The 18,318-nt window shown below is 38.9% G+C and overlaps 1 protein-coding gene across 1 annotated transcript in view; it reads left to right on the plus strand.

Moving 5' to 3' along the window:
• The window catches only part of CLMN (calmin), a 1,136,927-nt gene that overhangs the window by 551,734 nt on the left and 566,875 nt on the right, over positions 1-18,318 (plus strand). The window contains exon 4 of the mRNA XM_044073600.1: positions 15,568-15,651. Within this exon, the coding sequence (XP_043929535.1) occupies positions 15,568-15,651 (84 nt within the window). The remainder of the gene's footprint in view (positions 1-15,567; positions 15,652-18,318) is intronic.

The raw sequence follows: 18,318 nt of genomic DNA on the forward strand, positions 1-18,318 counted from the left end.
TAGCAATACTCTCACCTCTATCCAAATTATTAGAGAGAGTTGTACATTCCCAACTACTTTGGCACCTGTTACAAAACAACTTAATCTCCAAAACTCAGCATGGCTTTAGACCATCCCACAGCACCACCAAAGCATTACTATCATTTACAGATATAGTTAACCACAATAGAAAACAAGGGACTATTTGTATCTTCCATTTTCTTACACTTATCTAAAACCTTTGACATGGTAGACCATAACATTCTTCTCCAAACTTTATCTACCCTAAGCCTCAGCCCCACCACTATATCATGGTTTACTAGCTACTTATCTGGAAAACAGCAGGCAGTCCTATGGCATGACGAGCTATCCCCCCTGTTACCAGCATCCATAGGCATCCCTCAAGGATTCATCCTTGGCCCACTATTGTTCCACTATTCACCAACCAAATCAATTCCTCCTCACTCTCAGCATCAGTAGTACAATACACAGATGAGATCACCCTTATAAGTGCTGCCCCCACATTAAAGGGACTGCAAATCCTCACCCAAAACACTTTTACTGTAGCCAAAACATGATTCACAAACATCAAACTTATTCTTAACCCCCAAAAAAACTAAATTAATTATTTTTGACCCAGGTCATGCTCCTCCCCTCAACAACACTTTCACCATTCACTCAAAAGATAACATTCAAATCACTCCAACTGCACACACTAAACTGTTAGGTGTAGAAATAAATAATAACCTCAAATTTGACATCCATGCAGCACAAACCATTAAGAAAGTTAATAACAAAATAGGACGTCTCTATAGGAACAAACACTTTATAACTAAACAAACCAAAGCTACTATTGCAAGAACTCATCTCTTATCCATCCTTCTGTATGCCTCTCCCAGCCTTACTAATCTCAGCCAGAGTGATTTGAACAAATTGAATCTTGTTATAACAAAATAGCCAAGTTTGCTACTGACACTTCATACAAATCCCACCACTGTCTCACCCCTAACCAACTCAATTGGCTCAAGCGACCTCAACTACTTCTGTTTAATCAACTCACAATAGCGCATAATCTCTTCTACCTTCCAGAAAAACAACATGCACTTCAAAGTATAATTAACCCCCACATCCCTTCCAGAGCCTTAGAATCTAGTTCTCAGAACCTAATAAGTGTTATCAGACACAGAAATTATGCTGGCAAATCTGTCTTTGCCTACACTATTGCCAAAACCTGGAACTCACTACCTAGCCAAATAATCTCCACTACCTTTACTATTCAATTTAAGAAACTCCTGAGAACCCACTTCTCAAACAGTTGGCTTTGTTCATGCTACTCCCCAGGTTAATTTGCAACAATACCATGTTCAAGGATTCTACTAAAGGTCCCCTAATTCCTTTTACTGTATAGCTTAATAATCACTAGTTATTTCTGTAACAAAATATTGAGAGTACTCATAATTTAGAAAGACAAAAAAATTTTTTTTTCTTGTGTTTAGATTTTATATTCTATATAAACCCAACTACTAGAATGCTGTATGCTGACTTTACTAAAGGAATTGTTAATCTATACATAACTTATGTTTCTATGGAACCTGTATCTCTATATGATATTCTTGTGTAATTTCTTCATGACATGCTATTGGAGCTTTTCTCACCGGGCCTCCGCTGAAAATGGATACGTGTCCAGTCAAACTTTCCCGGTAACAAATGTAAAATAAAAAGCAGTAATCATAATAGGCTCCCCACAGCAGTGATCATAATGGGCTCCCCACAGCAGTGATCATAATAGGCTCCCCACAGCAGTAATCATAAAATAGGCTCCCCACAGCAGTGATCGTAATATGCTCCCCACAGCAGTAATCATAATAGGCTCCCCACAGCAGTGATTGTAGTATGCTCCCCACAGCAGTGATTGTAATGTGCTCCCCACAGCAGTAATCATAATATGCTCCCCACAGCAGTAATCATGAAATAGGCTCCCCACCGCAGTGATCGTAACATGCTCCCCACAGCAGTAATCATAATATGCTCCCCACAGCAGTAATTGTGATATGCTCCCAACTGAGCTCATTAACTTCTACCAAGACTGAGAAGTAAAATATACCACTCAAAAGTATCTTATGACAAAACCTTAGATACTCATACTTGTGATAACAAGAACGATTTTTACAAATGTATTCGGAATTTCTCAAAAGAAAGTACTGGTAATGTAGTCCTTAAGGAAGGACATCAACACATCACAGAAAATGTGAGTATTGTGAAAGGAATTTTGTCAAAGTTTTTGTTTCATGACACAGTAGTACCAAAAAGCAATACTGAGTTAATTATCGTTGACTGTATCTTGTCCGATATTTCTTAGTCTGAGTCAAGCAGAGATTGAGCAAAGTTAAGAAAAACTCTGAGACTGGCACAGATGGGCTGATTGGTTTCTAAATTTTAATCAGACCTAAGCATCTTGTAAATCTGGGCATCTGATTCACCTTTTGCCCATGTTATGTATTAAACAATAAAACCAAATTAAAAATTAAAATCATGGACCTCCATGTTGTTGACACAGTAGTCAGTGTGCCAGTTTTAAATTTACCCTTAACTATGGGTAAAATTCCAAAAATGAAAAGCAAGCCTACACACACACACACACACACACACACACACACACACACACACACACACACACACACACACACACACACACACACTGAAATTCCTTTAGCTGTAGCCACTTAAAAGAAGCTGCCATTACTTCTACTCCATGCTTGTTTGTCTTGTTTGTCTTTTTGGCTTTTCACGGTTAGGGGTCGCCACAGTGGAACTCTGGTCAGCTAATTATTGGCAGTAGATTTTTATGGTGCCGAGTTGCCAGCCCGATGCCCAACCTTCAGCGAAGGCATGCCCATTCATATATGTCTTTCGGAGGCCACTCGACTGTGGGGAGGACATGCAGACTCCACACAGAAGGCACTCCAGCTGAGAATCGAACAGAAGAACCTCTTGCTGTGAGGCAACAACGCTACCGCTGTACCACCGCTGCATTTTTACTTCTACTCCATGCTGTTAGCACAAAAAAATTGAACAGTACCATTTAAAATACTATATCCCACTCTCATATAACAGAATACTGCTCCTCAAAGCAGAATAATATACAGTACTTAAAAACTGTTATACTCTACATTTAAATGATGTATTGTTCGTGTCAGCATGTAAATTTTCAGTACATGCAGACATCCCTCAAACAGGTGGAAGAGTCCATTCTTACAGTGACATCCCTGATGTCATTGTGTGATAGCAGTAACTCATGACCAAGTGTTCATAATACAGGATTTACCCATGTCTGGATTTGGTTGATCACTTGGGTGTTGCCCTTTTCATTAAACCATACTAGCTTTGAGTATGTTCTGCCCTTTTCATTAAAGTATACTAGCTTTGAGTATGTCCTGCATTACCCACACCTGAATGTCCATTATTACTAAATTATACCTCTTGTCATTTAATTAAGTACTTTTCGCATATTTTTGATGATGTGTCCATCTGGATGCACTTCTGATCATTTTGTCAGCCTTTTACATCTCTATTCATCTTTTTAGATCTCTCTACATATCAGTGTTGTTAAAGACCTTCATATTGTCTGCAAAGAGATGTAATTTTCCTTCTGATTCTTTTGCAGTATCTGTCAAGAAAGAATGAATGCAATATTCATTAATTATCATTTTTTTGGAGTACATTACGTGAAACAGTGCTATTCATCTGTTTTTTCTTGCTGTTTATTGTTAATACCGCCTAAACGCTCTGTTTCTGGCATTTACTGATACTCTAATAGCTCGTTTTCAACTGCATTTGCACTTATTTACTGCATTTGCACTTTTAAAAAGTTATTTTTGTCTTATATTGTATTATTTAATTGTATTTGGCTTCACACTCAAGTACAATAGCCGTTCTTATACTTCAAAAGTGTTTTTTTTGTTGTATCAACTATATTTTTGAAAAAAAAAATCTTCTATTTCCCGCCTTTCTAAGCTAGAAAAGTCCAGTTTTCAGATGTTTGCTGGTACCTGGACTGTGTTTAAGCTTCTGTGTTGCCTATACCTTACATGGATAGAAGGAAGTTACTCTGTTCACCAGTGAGAGTGGGGAGCTTTGAACAGCCTACCTGTCCTTGGAGGAGTGGTTTCAGCCCAGAAATTGTAGTTTTATTGGCTATTTTGGGCTAATTTCTCTCTCTTTTATCTTTCTGATATAAAAACTGCATTTGCGTGGCTTTGTGCATAGCGCAGCAGCGGTTAGCTAGGGTTAAACTATCCCTGGCTCCACAGAGTCTGCTCTTCAGTTTTTCCCTTAGTACTAGCCAGTTCTTTCAATTTTACCACTCATATCAGTACTTTCAGAACCGCACTTGCTCAAAAAGTGAAAGAGGCCCTAATAAGCTACAGCAATCAAACCCTCACATCTGTTGTAGGGAACAGTCAAACTACTCTCCCACCAGCTTAACAAGAAAAAGTTCCTCAATCCATTCAGACAAACTAGAAAAAGTTCCTCAACCCATTCAGGCATGTCCAAAGGCCAGTTCCCAGTGTATTCTCCTGTCCACCTGATGAATCTGGTCATCCTGAGGCAATGTCACAACTGCCTCATGTACACAGACAACCCTCTCCTCCTACCACATGACACCAAAATCTGCAAGAGATGCACTTACACAGCCAAACTTGAGGCAAAGCTCTCTCCAGCCACGACTGGAATAGACAGTCAAGAGGAGAGGGTAACAACCTGCAATACTACACATAGACCCACCACACCTGCAACTGCAAATCCTACACATAGATACACAAAGACATATTCGGAGGCTCTAAATAAAAATCTGTGGAAACAACGGAGACCTCCTAAGCAGACACGCAAGCAGCCTCCACCCACTAACACACTGCAACCGACACATAACCTCCAAAACCAGTGGGCCACACAACCACAGCCCATAAGGCATAACATCATACCTAACACACTTGTAATAGGGGACTCCATAGTCAGGCACACTGATGTCCCACTCACCAGGCTGGACAAGAAAGAAGGTTACGGTCAGCTGCCTGTCAGGCGCCAGAATCCGCCACATCATACAGGCACTCAGGTCACTCCATAACAAGTACAAATATGACTCTGTCATAGTCCATGTTGGTGTGAATGACCTGAGACTTGCCTCCCTGGACTGCATGAAAAGAGACATGGAAGAGCTCTCTGATCATGTAACCAAGGCAGGTATGACCCTAGCCCTGAGTAGCATCTTACCATCACCAAGAATAATACCTCAGTACAAGGAAAAATTATAAATTTCAACAAAATGGCTAAGCTTCTGGTGTCATTCAAAGGGGATCCAGTGTCTGTCTGCCTGGGGTGACATGATCGACAAGCCACGATGCTTTGCCAGAGATGGCTTGCACCTGTCACCTCTGGGATTCAGGATACCGGCCAAGGCTCTTGCCACCCCCATAGTGCCTTTTTTAGGCAAGGCTCAAAAGACAAACCCACCACCATAATGTTCCAGTGACAAAAAACTGAGGGTAATGCTACTCAATGCCAGGAGTTTAAACCTCAAACTACACTCACTCGAGGCACTTCTCAAAATGGAGAACATAGATATTTGTGCAGTAACTGAGACCTGGTTCAAGGCTCAAGGGAGCATCCCAGAAATTCCAGGCTACAACTCGTACCACACATTTCGACCACAAAGCCTGGACTGAAACACCAAGGGAGGTGGCGTATCCATATTCATCAAGGATAACCACACCTGCAGACGAGTTGCAAAGTACGATGTCTCAGAGATCAAAGTGCAACTGACAATGGGCAAAACTGCAATCCAGATTGTAGCTTGCTACAGACCACCTTCCCTGCCACAAGACCCCCACTTCTTGTTCCTCGAGGTACTGGAAAACATGAGAGTCCAACCAAACACCCTAATACTGGGTGACTTCAATTACCCAAACATCAACTGGGAAAACTACTCAAGCTCAAATATCTTTGCCCAACGCTTCCTGGAATATATTGTGTCAAATGCCCTGGACCAGCTTATCAACACCCCCACAAGGGGCATCAATTTACTGGACTTGGTCATCACCAACATGGGGAACAAGTGCTCCATGCCTGAAGTAAATTCCTCGTTGGTTAGATCAGACCATAAACTCATCACCCTCGATATTTACATACCACCCTTCTCCCAAAAGGAAACCACAGCGAAAAACTTCTCCAAAGCGAACTTTATGCTACTTAAGACAGAGGTGGCAAACTTCGTTACTCCCATGCAGAATGACAACTTGGTTGAATCTGCTGTAGCCTACACAGAAGCACTCTACAAGCACCTGCATGAGTGCATGGACCGTGCTATCCCGAACAAAACCAAGACCCATTCCTCCAAAAAAGGAAAACAGTCTGGTAGACCCTGGCCATAAACAAGCTCTATATTAGAAGGAAGAAATTATTACAAAAAAGAGTAAAAACCCAGGAATAGAAGGACTCCCTGACCAACCTCAGCAAAAAGCTAAGATCCCTTATTAAATCCTCAAAGGTGAACTTTGAAAGAAAAATCGTAACGGACACCAAGGACAACCACAAAGCATTTTTAGCTATGTCAAGACCATAAATGGCAACTCTCAGATCTGCTGTGAGCTAAAACATAACTGTTCAAAATTCAAGGAACCAACTGATATTGCCAATATACTGGCAGATAGGTTCAGTGCAAAGTTTACCCCTCCCTCACCCCATAAAGGGCCCATATCTATACCAGAAGATTGCACTGCCCCCGTAATCTCAGACACCCAGGTGAGAACGGCACATTCTAAAGCAAAAAACAAAGCATCCATGGGACCAGACAGCATCCTAGGCTGCGTGTTACATGAACTCCAAAATGAAGTAATCCCTAACCTAAGTGCCATGTTCAACCACAGCCTCACCTCAGGCTATGTGCCCACCGAGTGGTGAATGGCAATGGTCATCCCAATTCACAAGGAAAGAGCCACCACTGACCCCGGGAACTATCACCCCATCAGCTTGACGAGCCTCATTTGCAAGGCCATGGAGCACATCGTCATGGAACTCATAAACAACAACATTGGGAACCTACAGACCCTGGACCCTACTCAGTTTGGTTTCATAAAGGGCAGGTCTTGTCTTCTAAACCTGGTTGACTTCTTCGAGACAGTCACCAAAGCAATTGATGAAGGAAAGGTGGTCCACATGGCATACCTTGACCTTGCGAAAGCTTTTGATACCATTCCCCACTTGGGAATTCTAGACAAACTCACTAACCTAAATATAAACCCCTACATTACAAGATGGGTTGCTAACTGGCTCATGGACAGAACCCATACAGTGAAAATAAGAAATGCAAGGTCCGACTCCAAACCGGTGACAAGTGGAGTACCCCAGGGCTCAGTCTTGGGACCTCTCCTGTTCGGTATTTACTTCTCCGAGGTACAAGCAAACACAGGGCGACTATGGTTAACAAAGTTTGCAGACTACTGAAAACTAGGTGCCATAATCGAGACTCCTACTGACGTAGATATCCTTCAAAAGGGTCTCACTGAAACAGATACATGGTGCCAAAATCATAGCCTCAAGCTAAATGCCAAAAAGTACATTGTTATCCCCCTCAGGAAAAACCAAGTACCTACGAATTACCACATAAGCGGCAGCTCACTTAATACAGAGAGTGTGATAAGGGACTTAGAGACCCAGGTGGACAGTAACCTCTCCTTCGATAACCACATCGCTAAGGTGATTAGAAAATCCTTTTTCATGGCCCACCTTATCACAAAGGGGTTTGTATGTTGAAAAAAGGAAGTTATTGTCCCCCTATAGTCATCACTCATTAGACCCATTATTGAGTACAATGCCGCATTTGGGATGTACCTTACTAGACGCCTGCAACAACTGGAGAAGCCTCAAAAATACCTCACCAAGAGGATAACGGGCCTAAAACAGATGCCGTATGCCACCAGGCTAAAAAAAAACTTCAACTGTACTTGGTTGCATATCGGCTACTCAGAGGTGATCTCTGCCTGACATACAAGGCTATGTCAAACCCCGAATTGCTGGAAATGCTCCAACTAAGGAAATCCCAATCTACCCGAGCTACACGCTCTAGGGGACCTTAACCTGACCTCTGCAATAAACAGGACTTGGAGGGACAGATTCCTGTCCCAGAGACTCCCCCTGCTCTGGAATATGGTCCCCATATATGTGAGACAGAGCTCCTCATTTGCGCTCTTCAAGAAGAATTTTGATGAGTGGATGGGGAACAGGAAATTCACCCTGGGAATCACTTCTGTGGCCCTGCTCAATAGAGGTGCAGGTAACTAAATCACATGGGAGGCGCAAGCCGCAGCATTTTGGCTAGGCTTAATTATGCCCTAGGGCAAATACTCTAGTACCTACCTATGAACCAATGTCCACCATCTTCTTTAACCAATGTCCGCCCTTTCCACCGCACACCAGGAATTTCTCTCAAGCTAGCTTGCAATTTTGAATGATATGACAAATCTGTCATGCTAGGTTCTAGGCAGTCTGCATTAACAGCTTCACAAGTTGATGTGCTTCTCATATCCTTCTGATGTGACTCACTTGGATTTGTGTTGCCAGGACACTCTGCTTTTTTGACTGTTACTTAGATGTTTTTTTCCCATTTGAAGTGATTCCATGACATTACTTATCGCTGAACTCAGATTCTCGGGTCTGAACTTACCAGTGTGTCTTGTTTTGCTTCCATGTGTGTGAAAGTTTGTCACATCTGGCATTTTTACTCTGACATTTTTACTCTTTACTGTGAATCTTGGGATTCATAGCTTTTCCATAGCCATAGCTGACTCCTGGTGCCAGTCCCTGATCAAGTGCCCAACCTTTTAGCTCTTTAAGCATGCCATGCTGTACTGGCATCTCAGACTTCATCTGTGATGAGCTTCTTATAACAGCTCCACCCCCCCAACTCATCAAGAGAACAGCCAAAAAAGAGACTTCAGCTTTAACTGCAGAAAGCCAGTTGGTACCCTCGTACCTATTAGCCCCCCACCCCCCAAGCTTTTTCAGAGAATAACAAGAAAAAGAAAAGACAAAGCTGCTGAAATATAAGAAGTGAGCAGGCAGGTGTAAAGTATACATATTTATTCTAATCCATGTTAAAATCATGCGAACAGCAGAGTAAAAATTGAAGAAGGTTAGAGTTTCATCCTTGTAAAAGTAAGGAAATTCATCAGACCTGTTTCATCAAGAATAAAACAAAAACTGATTAAAATAATAAGTAAAATACACACATAATGTCATTGTCATTTCATGTGAATGTTAAAGGTATATCCTAACAAAAAATATCTATATGCAGAACAACAATTTGGTCAAAAAGAACTTAATGGTAATGTCATGAAAAGGCATCGTCATTGAAACAAGGGAATATGAAAGATGAAAAATTAAGATGGAAAAAATTCAGATGGAAGAGTCAGAAAAATGTTTAGAAGAGTGTAAGGGAATATAAATATAGTATGTATTTACAAATATCAAAAAGAAATGAAGTACCAGAGTCACAGTTTTGCTGTCTGTAGTTTCAAAGCTGCATAACTGACATGTTATCATTTAACCCTTCTGCTGTGGTGCCATTGAGCCTAATCTGCAATGCCAGCTCTTTTGCTCCCATTGACCACCCCTAGGATGTACTGGTACCTTTTCCAAAATAGCAAAATTAGACAATACAGTACTTATAAAGGGGGAGGGGGGTTGTGGTTTTCTTTTCTGTATTGTAGTTATGTTCCTATATTCTTTTTCTAAATATGTGTTTGATCTTCCTGATACAGGAAGAAGAGCAAGTGTGGCATACAAAAATGTAAACCACCCCTTTGTATTACAGTTCCGTTGTTTTAAAGTTTATTTGGATTGCGCTGTTCCTATGAATGATGAAACACCAATTGCTCAAATATCCCATTCAAATGGTACTGCCCGACAAGAGGTTTATCAGAGACACCCAACATTACTGCAGTTAAAATTACTGCAAATTACAGAAATGAAGGGGAGGAGCAGGAATGAATCACAAGACCGCTCCAGAGGCAGATCGTAACAGAGAGGCAATGGTCGGAAACATTGGAACAGCAAAGGCCCGCAAACCAGAAACAAATCCAAGCAACAACAAAAAATGGACCTGTTGTGAATTTGTCTGGGTTTCCTCTATTTGAATATGACATATCGTTTTTGAGTAAAGGTCTCAAATTTATTCCGTCGAATGTGGACATGGTAGTAAATGCCATCACTGATTTGAGAATGTTCGTTAGGAACTTAAGTTTGAAACTCACTTTTAAGGATTTACCCTATGAAGGAAAGCAGGTATGTAAGAAATTTAGTATGTTTATACCAGTAAATTGCCCAATTATTTACTGAGGTATGTGAATGGGAATCAAGACAATGTTTTGAAACAAAAGATAGGAAAAGGTATTATAATTTAACTTTACAAGAGAGTGAAGCTTTGAACTGTTTGGAAAGTAAAAGCGACATTATAAAACAAGCTGATAAGGGAGAGGCAGTTATTATTTTAGCTGAAGAAAAGTACGATACTCACATGTATGAGTTTCTGAATGACAGAACGACCGTTGCTATCATTGATAGGTTAGACGTATCAAGAATGATAAGCAATAGTAATATAGCAATTTACGATATGCAACTTAATGATGATGTTGATATTGAATTGTTCCATTTTCTCACTGTTACCTGCCCTAGAATACCTGTAATATATGGCCTTCCAAAAATCAACAAAGACTTGCCCCCCCCCCCCACCCCCGATGAGACCTTATACTATCTGGAACACAGCCTATTTCTCACTACCTGCAAGTTACACTGAGTTGCTATTTGAATAAGATTATATAAAGGACACTGAAGAATTTTTGACACAATTCTATACATGGGATAGTAAGAACATGGTAAATAATTTTTTGTTTGTCACATTAGACATCAAATCGTTATTTACAGTTATCCATACAGATATGGGGATAGAAGCAGTGTGACATTTCTTAAGTGGTAATACCTCTTTTGTCTAATAGTAAAATAGGAACTATATGTGAGTTATTAGAATTAGTATTGGGAAATAATATATTCCTGTTTTATGATCAAATCTACTATCAAAAAAATAGGTGCTGCCATGGGTGCACCAGTGGCGAACACCTATGCAAATATTGTAATATCTGAATGGGAAGAGATATATATATATATATATATATATATATATATATATATATATATATATATATGGATTCCTATTACAAGAACGAAAGTTCACTACTTTGAACTTGTAATAGGAAGCCTCACTTCTGCGAAAGTTCACTTTAACAAAAGTGAACTTTTGCGTAAGTGCACTTCACCGAAACCACCGCAGCACAGTAGAGGACATAAAAAACAAGCTATGTCCTCCACTATGGTGCGATAGTCATGGACCTTAAGGTTAGGGCATGGGTTAGGGTAAGGGGATAGTTAGTAAAGCTAAGCTATCCCCTTACTATGACCCGTACCCTAACCCTAAGGTCTGTGAGTACTGCATGGAAGTTCATTACAACACAAGTTCATTGTACTGAACTTCGCGTAAGTGCACTTTCGATTAAGTGCACTTTCGCTGCAGTGTGCATTCCATGCACTATTTCAAATTATTGAAAATTCGATCTAGTGTATGGAATCCATATATATATATATATATATATATATATATATATATATATATATATATATATAATGGTGAATATAAGGACAAGATATTTTACAAACGATTTGTTGATGTGTTTTTGCTTTGGAATGGTAACACTGAAGATCTTATACCTTTTGCTCATTATGTAAACAAAACTACAAGTTGTTTGGAATTTAGTATGGAATGTTCTGATAAATGTATTAAATATGTAGATGTTAAGTTAAAGAGACAGGAAGACCAGATTAATGCTATGGTGCACAAAAAGGAAGTACAAGAAAGTGGATATTTACATGGGGCTAGTATGCATGCACTGCACAGGTTTAGAAGTGTGGTAAAGAGCCATCTTCTAAGAGCTAGTTGTCTGAGTATGAATGATAAACAATATTCTGACCAGTCAAATGAAACAATTATATAATTTAAGAAGCAAGGATATGATACCTGCATGCTACAACAAATACAACATGAGGTTCAAACTGTCAGAGGCTATAATTCTAAGCCATATTTTTCAGCCAACAATGGCAGTAACATGGGTTTCTCTAAAAATGAAAGGCCTGATTATATAAAGTGCGTCACCACATGTAATAGGAAATCCTATGCCATTAGGAATGTAATTGAGAAAAATTGGAATATCCGTACAACCATGCCGGAGATAAAGAAAATTGTAGGTGAGAAACCATATTTTGCATAAAAGAATTGCTCCAATCTACGGTCACGTCTATATTACAAGGATGTAAAATACTATTCTATACAATGAAAGAATACTAAAGTTGGAACTTGTCCTTGTTATAGTTGTATTTGTTGTAAGGATATTGAAACTAATAATACATTTATACATCCGAACACTGCTAGAAAGTATGTATTTAATAGTTATGCTGCATATAATACTTGCAGTATAATATATTTAGCAAATTGTGCAGTTTGTACAGCATTCTGTATAGGAAAATGTAGGAAGTTAAAGGAAAGAATTACTGAACATGAGTCCGACATGTCTGATATGAGAGAAATGTGAGCACGAATGCTTTAGCTAAACATACCAGAAAGGGGCACTGAAGATAAATTTTGGTTTGAGGTCATAGACATTGAGTTTAAAAGTAGAAGAGGTGGAGACTTGAACAATGACCTAAACGTTTGTGAATATGAATCAATTACATTATTAGATGCAGATTATAAACCAGGCTTGAATGCAGCCACTAGTATTAAACCTATACTTAAGGGGAAACAAGTGAGTATGGTGTAACTTTAATGTTCACTGTATCTTTAATTTTTAATTGAAGTTTTAATGTGTCTTATTGTGATTGGGCTGTGTTTTGTCCGAGTGTTTTAAAAGGATTGTGATTTTGACATGTTTTACACACTGAAAAAGGGGTTTCCTGAAAGCTTTGTGAATTGTTGATTCATAAATTACGTTGCTGCTTGCCATTTTGACTCAACGTGTCCATATTTGGAATTTGTTCTTTGGCTTGTTATTTTTTATTCTGGCCGTTTACCTTATTGCTGGTTTTTGTGTTTTTTACTCAGCAATACATCATTACCAGTAAAGAAATACATGGACATTGATTGCAACACCTACATTGTTGCTTTTGCTTTCTTGTCCCCAGTTTTCATTCTGTTGCTGTAATCATTGTATTTTTTTTAAATTCTTTGATGTTTTGTACACAAAGGATTTTTCCAACCTTATTTCAAACATCATTATTAATTTTAAATGTATTCTACTTGTTGCTAATGATATTTTTAATATGTTGTGTTTCAGAGCTATATTGCAACACCATTGCACTTTGAAAAATATTTGAACATTTGAGGTTCCGAATTGTTAGCGAAGGTTAAACCTGTACCTAAAAGTGGTTTATATATATCTTGACCAACATGTGGTTCCAGCAGTTATGTATATTTTCTATACTGGATTCTTTCCAGTTTTCATTCATTTTCTTTTGGCCTTGTACTTTATATTATGTCTTTTGTTTGTTGCAACTTTCTTTTACCCACCTGATCTTTGCTTCTGGTTTGATTTCCATTCCTGCTCTTCTGTATGCTGATTGCTCTGTAATAGGATATGTGCCTTCATGTTCTTGTATTATTTCTTGACTTTTCCTCCATGTGTAGTTTTAGAGGTTTTCAAGGATACTATCCAGACATGAAGAAGCAGCTATCCATTTTAAACACATTACACATATCCGTTAATGTGACCTGACACTGGTTAATTTTTAAAGGCAGACACACTGTCTGCAGTTTGTTCACCAGTTGCTGCCATCTGCAAGTACTGTAATTGTCCTCATTTGAGAATTAATGGTATTACTTCCTCTTATGAATAGATTCCTGTACCATCTGTCCAAAGCCTGCCTTCTGTAGCATGTAAAGAACATTCATGTTCTTCATTGGCGTTGTGTTTTTATTTAGCACCCTCTTATTTGGGCACATGGATTGATATTCTCAGACCATTTTCTTTAATGGACAAGCCATATTTGCAGTAGAATAAACTGTACTATACATGTATGATACACAACTACACAGTGCAGAAACAAATCCGTTTAGCTTCCTACAGTTGTAACCAGCACTTAAACATTATACATTACCATCAAACAATAAAAAAGCTGCCCTAATGCTCTGGAATAGACTTCCCATACATGTCAAACAGTGCAGAGAAATCTTGATGAGTGGATGGGAAATAAAAAGTTCACCCCGGGGATCACTTCAGTGGCTCTGCTTGATAGAGGCACTGGGAACTAGCATCGGGCGGTACGATGCCAGGGCACTTCTGTGGGCTAGACTTGTAAAGGCTCCAGGGCTATTAGCCTAGTACACACCTATGAACCTAATTCTGAAGTCCTGAATCTTTAGATGAAATAGCCATATTAGCTGTATCCTAAGCTAAAGTACAGATACATTTGCAGCATTGATTAGTTTCTGTCTCTATAGCCACTGTTTAAACAGATGTTCACAGAAACACATTTGACTGTGCACAATTCACTGAAAACACAATTCACTGAAACACATTTCACTGAAAGTTATATATGGCCTTTTTCCCCACTGTAGTGCGACCCTGGAGTTAGTATATATAGTTCGCCCCCCACACCTCTTTTAAATATTTTGAACTGTATACATGGATACTTGCAATTCCAATAAGTTATTCTTTTCTGAACATATATTTCCAAACTATGGGGGGGATGTAGGTGAGCAGATGTAGGTACACGGGTGTGAGTAAAATGAAGTGGGAATTGTTCAGAATGTGAAACAGTGACTGGCAGCCAGAAGCAAATAGTTCAAAGGAAGGAGAATAAGTTGACGATTCCATTTGAGGATGCTACGTAGCTCATACCAAGTATAAAGAAGGCCACAGCAGGCTTAATTAGTGATGTGGTGTCATGTTATTTTGTCTGTTGTTTATTTTGTTAAATGGAGCAGCACGGTCATTTCCTGTTTAAAATATCTGATATAAACTCATAATGAAGGTATGGAAATGGAATACTTTTCATCTTGCTAATACAGAGTAAAACTGCCCTACTTCAATAAGTTTGTATTTTGTGTGTTCATTTAGTTAGGGCTATTTTATTAATGGTCCATTGCAGAACATTCTTTTGCTTTATATCATTTTCTAGGCTTTCACTTACCAACTTGCAGATTCAGACAGTAAGAAAATGTGGCTGTTGGGGTGTAGTCTGTCTTGCAATTTCAGCCCACGTTCCTACAACTAACATACCTCAGTCACTTTGCATGTAACACACACATTGTCTTTGCTTTCTTTTATCAACACTTTAATTATTTGTGGTGAAATGCAGCTGTTAAGGTAACTAGTAGAATTATTTTATTAAATATTCTAACCTTTTTTTAGTGATGTGGTTATTGAAAAGTGGATTGAAATCACTTGAAACAGTCACTGTTTCAGTTTTGATTTTTTGTTTCCTATACAGCTGCAAGACTTCAAGGAGTCTAAGCACAGAATATTTCGTCTGAACAACATAGCAAAAGTTCTTCAATTTCTAGAAGATAGAAACGTAAGTACTGCCATCATTCTGGGAACACAACTAAAGTACAAGTGCATGGATCCAGAAGTCAAACTAGCTGTTTATTTAGATCCACCTGGGGATGCATCCATCCAGAATCCATTTTCCCCATTTTTCCATATGGGGTCAGGGTGGCACTACAACAGTGACAATCATTTAGAGTCAAGGTTTACACCACTTGATGGCTAGCGCTGCCTCCATAGTTCTTGCACACCATATTACACACTTGCACACACATCCACACCTATGACAATTTAGAGTGTCCAGTCCAACTACTGCATGTCTTTGGAATGTGGAAGGAATCTGGATCAACTGGAGGACACCCATATGAACACAGGGAGGACATACAGACACTGCATGGAAGGTACCCCAGCTGAGAATCAAACCAGGGGACCTCTTGTTGTGAGGGGACAATGCTATTATCCTGCAAATGAATATTTGTTTTTTCAGTAGAAAAAGGGTTACATTGCCCAGATATTACTGTGACAAGACTGATGTGGGAGCATTTTGCAGCATGAGTCCATGGTAGAGGTTAGTTATTAGGCAAAAAACAGTAGCATACGTAGGTTAGGAAAGGAAAAAAGTGTCCATGAATTGAGAAAACTGCTTTTAATTGAACTTTTTATATTGGTTATATTTTGTGAATATTACAAGATTCTTTTACACTGCCATGTGATTGTCACATTAGATGTTATGTTTACATATAAAAATTCCATGCAGTAGTTTGTTATTTGTCCAGGAAATGACATTTGTAAGTAATGGAAGGCACTCACTTAAACATAAATATAACAGATGGAGAGTAGATGAGTTCTAGTCAAGAAAACATACTTTATCATCATATTGCAGAATGTGCTCTGACTTTGTTGTGTTCACTTATACTAACCATAGTTTCTCGTTCTCTGAAATCCAGCCAGCACTTCGATACAATGTTGTATTTCTAAATTAATAGTTTACAGAATTGCTTCATCTCTGCAGCTTTTCGGTATTAAATATGTACAAGTAAATCTGGCTGCTGATGACACATTTAACATAAAAGTATATATTTTAAAGACAGATTAAAATTGATTGATTGATCTCTGTGGATTTTAAGAAGCATAGCCTTACATTCCCATGGAAGTTTTTTTAGTCCTTATATTTTTCAGTTTTAATAGCCCAGAGGTGGGCAGAAAAAGGATATGCTGGGACATTTACTTGTTGCCTCTTTCCTTAACCATTAAACCATTATGCCAAGCTGTCTTACTGAGAGACATGGGTGTTAAACTGGGGGTTCATTTATGGTTTTCCATCAGTTTGTCCAAATTACATTTGAATAGAGTAGGAAAAGTCCTTTGCTTTATGCCGAGTGGAAGACCAAAGGAAGTGGTATAAATTTGGAAAGTCTGCATAGTTTTTATTTTTTAGTTATTGATTTTTTACTGGGAAAGCATTAAGGTCATTTTACTTGTGACAAGTGTTTGAACAGGTACCTATAAATAGTTATTATATTCTGGGATCAGTCTAATGAGAGCCATGTACAATGGAATAATTACACCCCTGGACTTGGATACGATAACTTTAGATGTATTGTGTGCAATGAAAATGACTTCCTTACAATAGTAGATATGTGGTGATCAAAGGACAGTTTGTTATTGACCTAGGTTCCTAGATCCCCGACTATGGGATCAATTCTCAGTAGTGTGTTGTCAATGTGATAGTTGCAAGTGAAGTGAAGTCATGCTTGCTGAAGGACACAATAATGCATTTCTTGGCATTTAGTTTTAGTCCAGGGTTTTGACATCAGCTATTTGTTTGAGAAAGGCCATCTTGGAGCATCTTGGTGTGCTATGGGAAGTTTATGATGGCACCAAGTCTACGGTTATCTGAAAACTTGATCAAACATAAACCCTTAACATTTGCTTTGACAACTGCAAAACAAATGCTGAAGAAAAGTGGCCAGAGGACTGAACCCTGGGGTACCCTGCTAGTGGATGGTCTTTTACAGGAGGTAGAGCTACCAATTTGTGAAGTAGTTTGCTATCCATTGAGTTACAATAGGGGTTTACTTTTAATTGTAAGAGTTTATCTATGATGTCTGAATGTGGGATGGTGCAGAATGCTTTTGCAAAGTTTAGATCTGTGGTGTGTGCTGATTTCTCCTCATCACTTGTTTTAATAACCTTCTGGAAGAAGTTGATCAGGCTGGATCTGCTCTTAACAAATATGAACGGACTGGGATCAATAGTTTGTAGGTTACCTGTATGCTTATTTATTACTTCCATAATAATCCTTTCCATAGCCGTACAGATGAGACTGGTCAGGCTTTATGGGTCTGTAATTACCAGCGTCCATTGACACCACACCTTTGTGCAAGTAGATGAGTGTTGATATGAAGATGTTTAAGAACATAATTAACAATACTAATGCCATTTTTGTTGCTAGCCTCTGAACTGCCTCTTTACTATCTGTGTCCTAATGACAATGAGGTTATTGGAACTGTTCACAGTACCGCAAGTTGAAAGTGCATTGTGGGAATAATATTTGCTGACGTCACACAGTCATTATTAATATTAATACAAATGGTAGTTCGACCAAGAGCAAGGCTATTAGGAGTGGCCCACACCGTGTCAACAAATAAGTATGCAAATAGTCTCAAAACTTAAATATCTCTACACAGATCAG

This window comes from Protopterus annectens, chromosome 6.part0 (assembly GCF_019279795.1).
Source record: "Protopterus annectens isolate FY-2018-M chromosome 6.part0, PAN1.0, whole genome shotgun sequence".
NCBI lineage: Eukaryota > Metazoa > Chordata > Ceratodontiformes > Protopteridae > Protopterus > Protopterus annectens.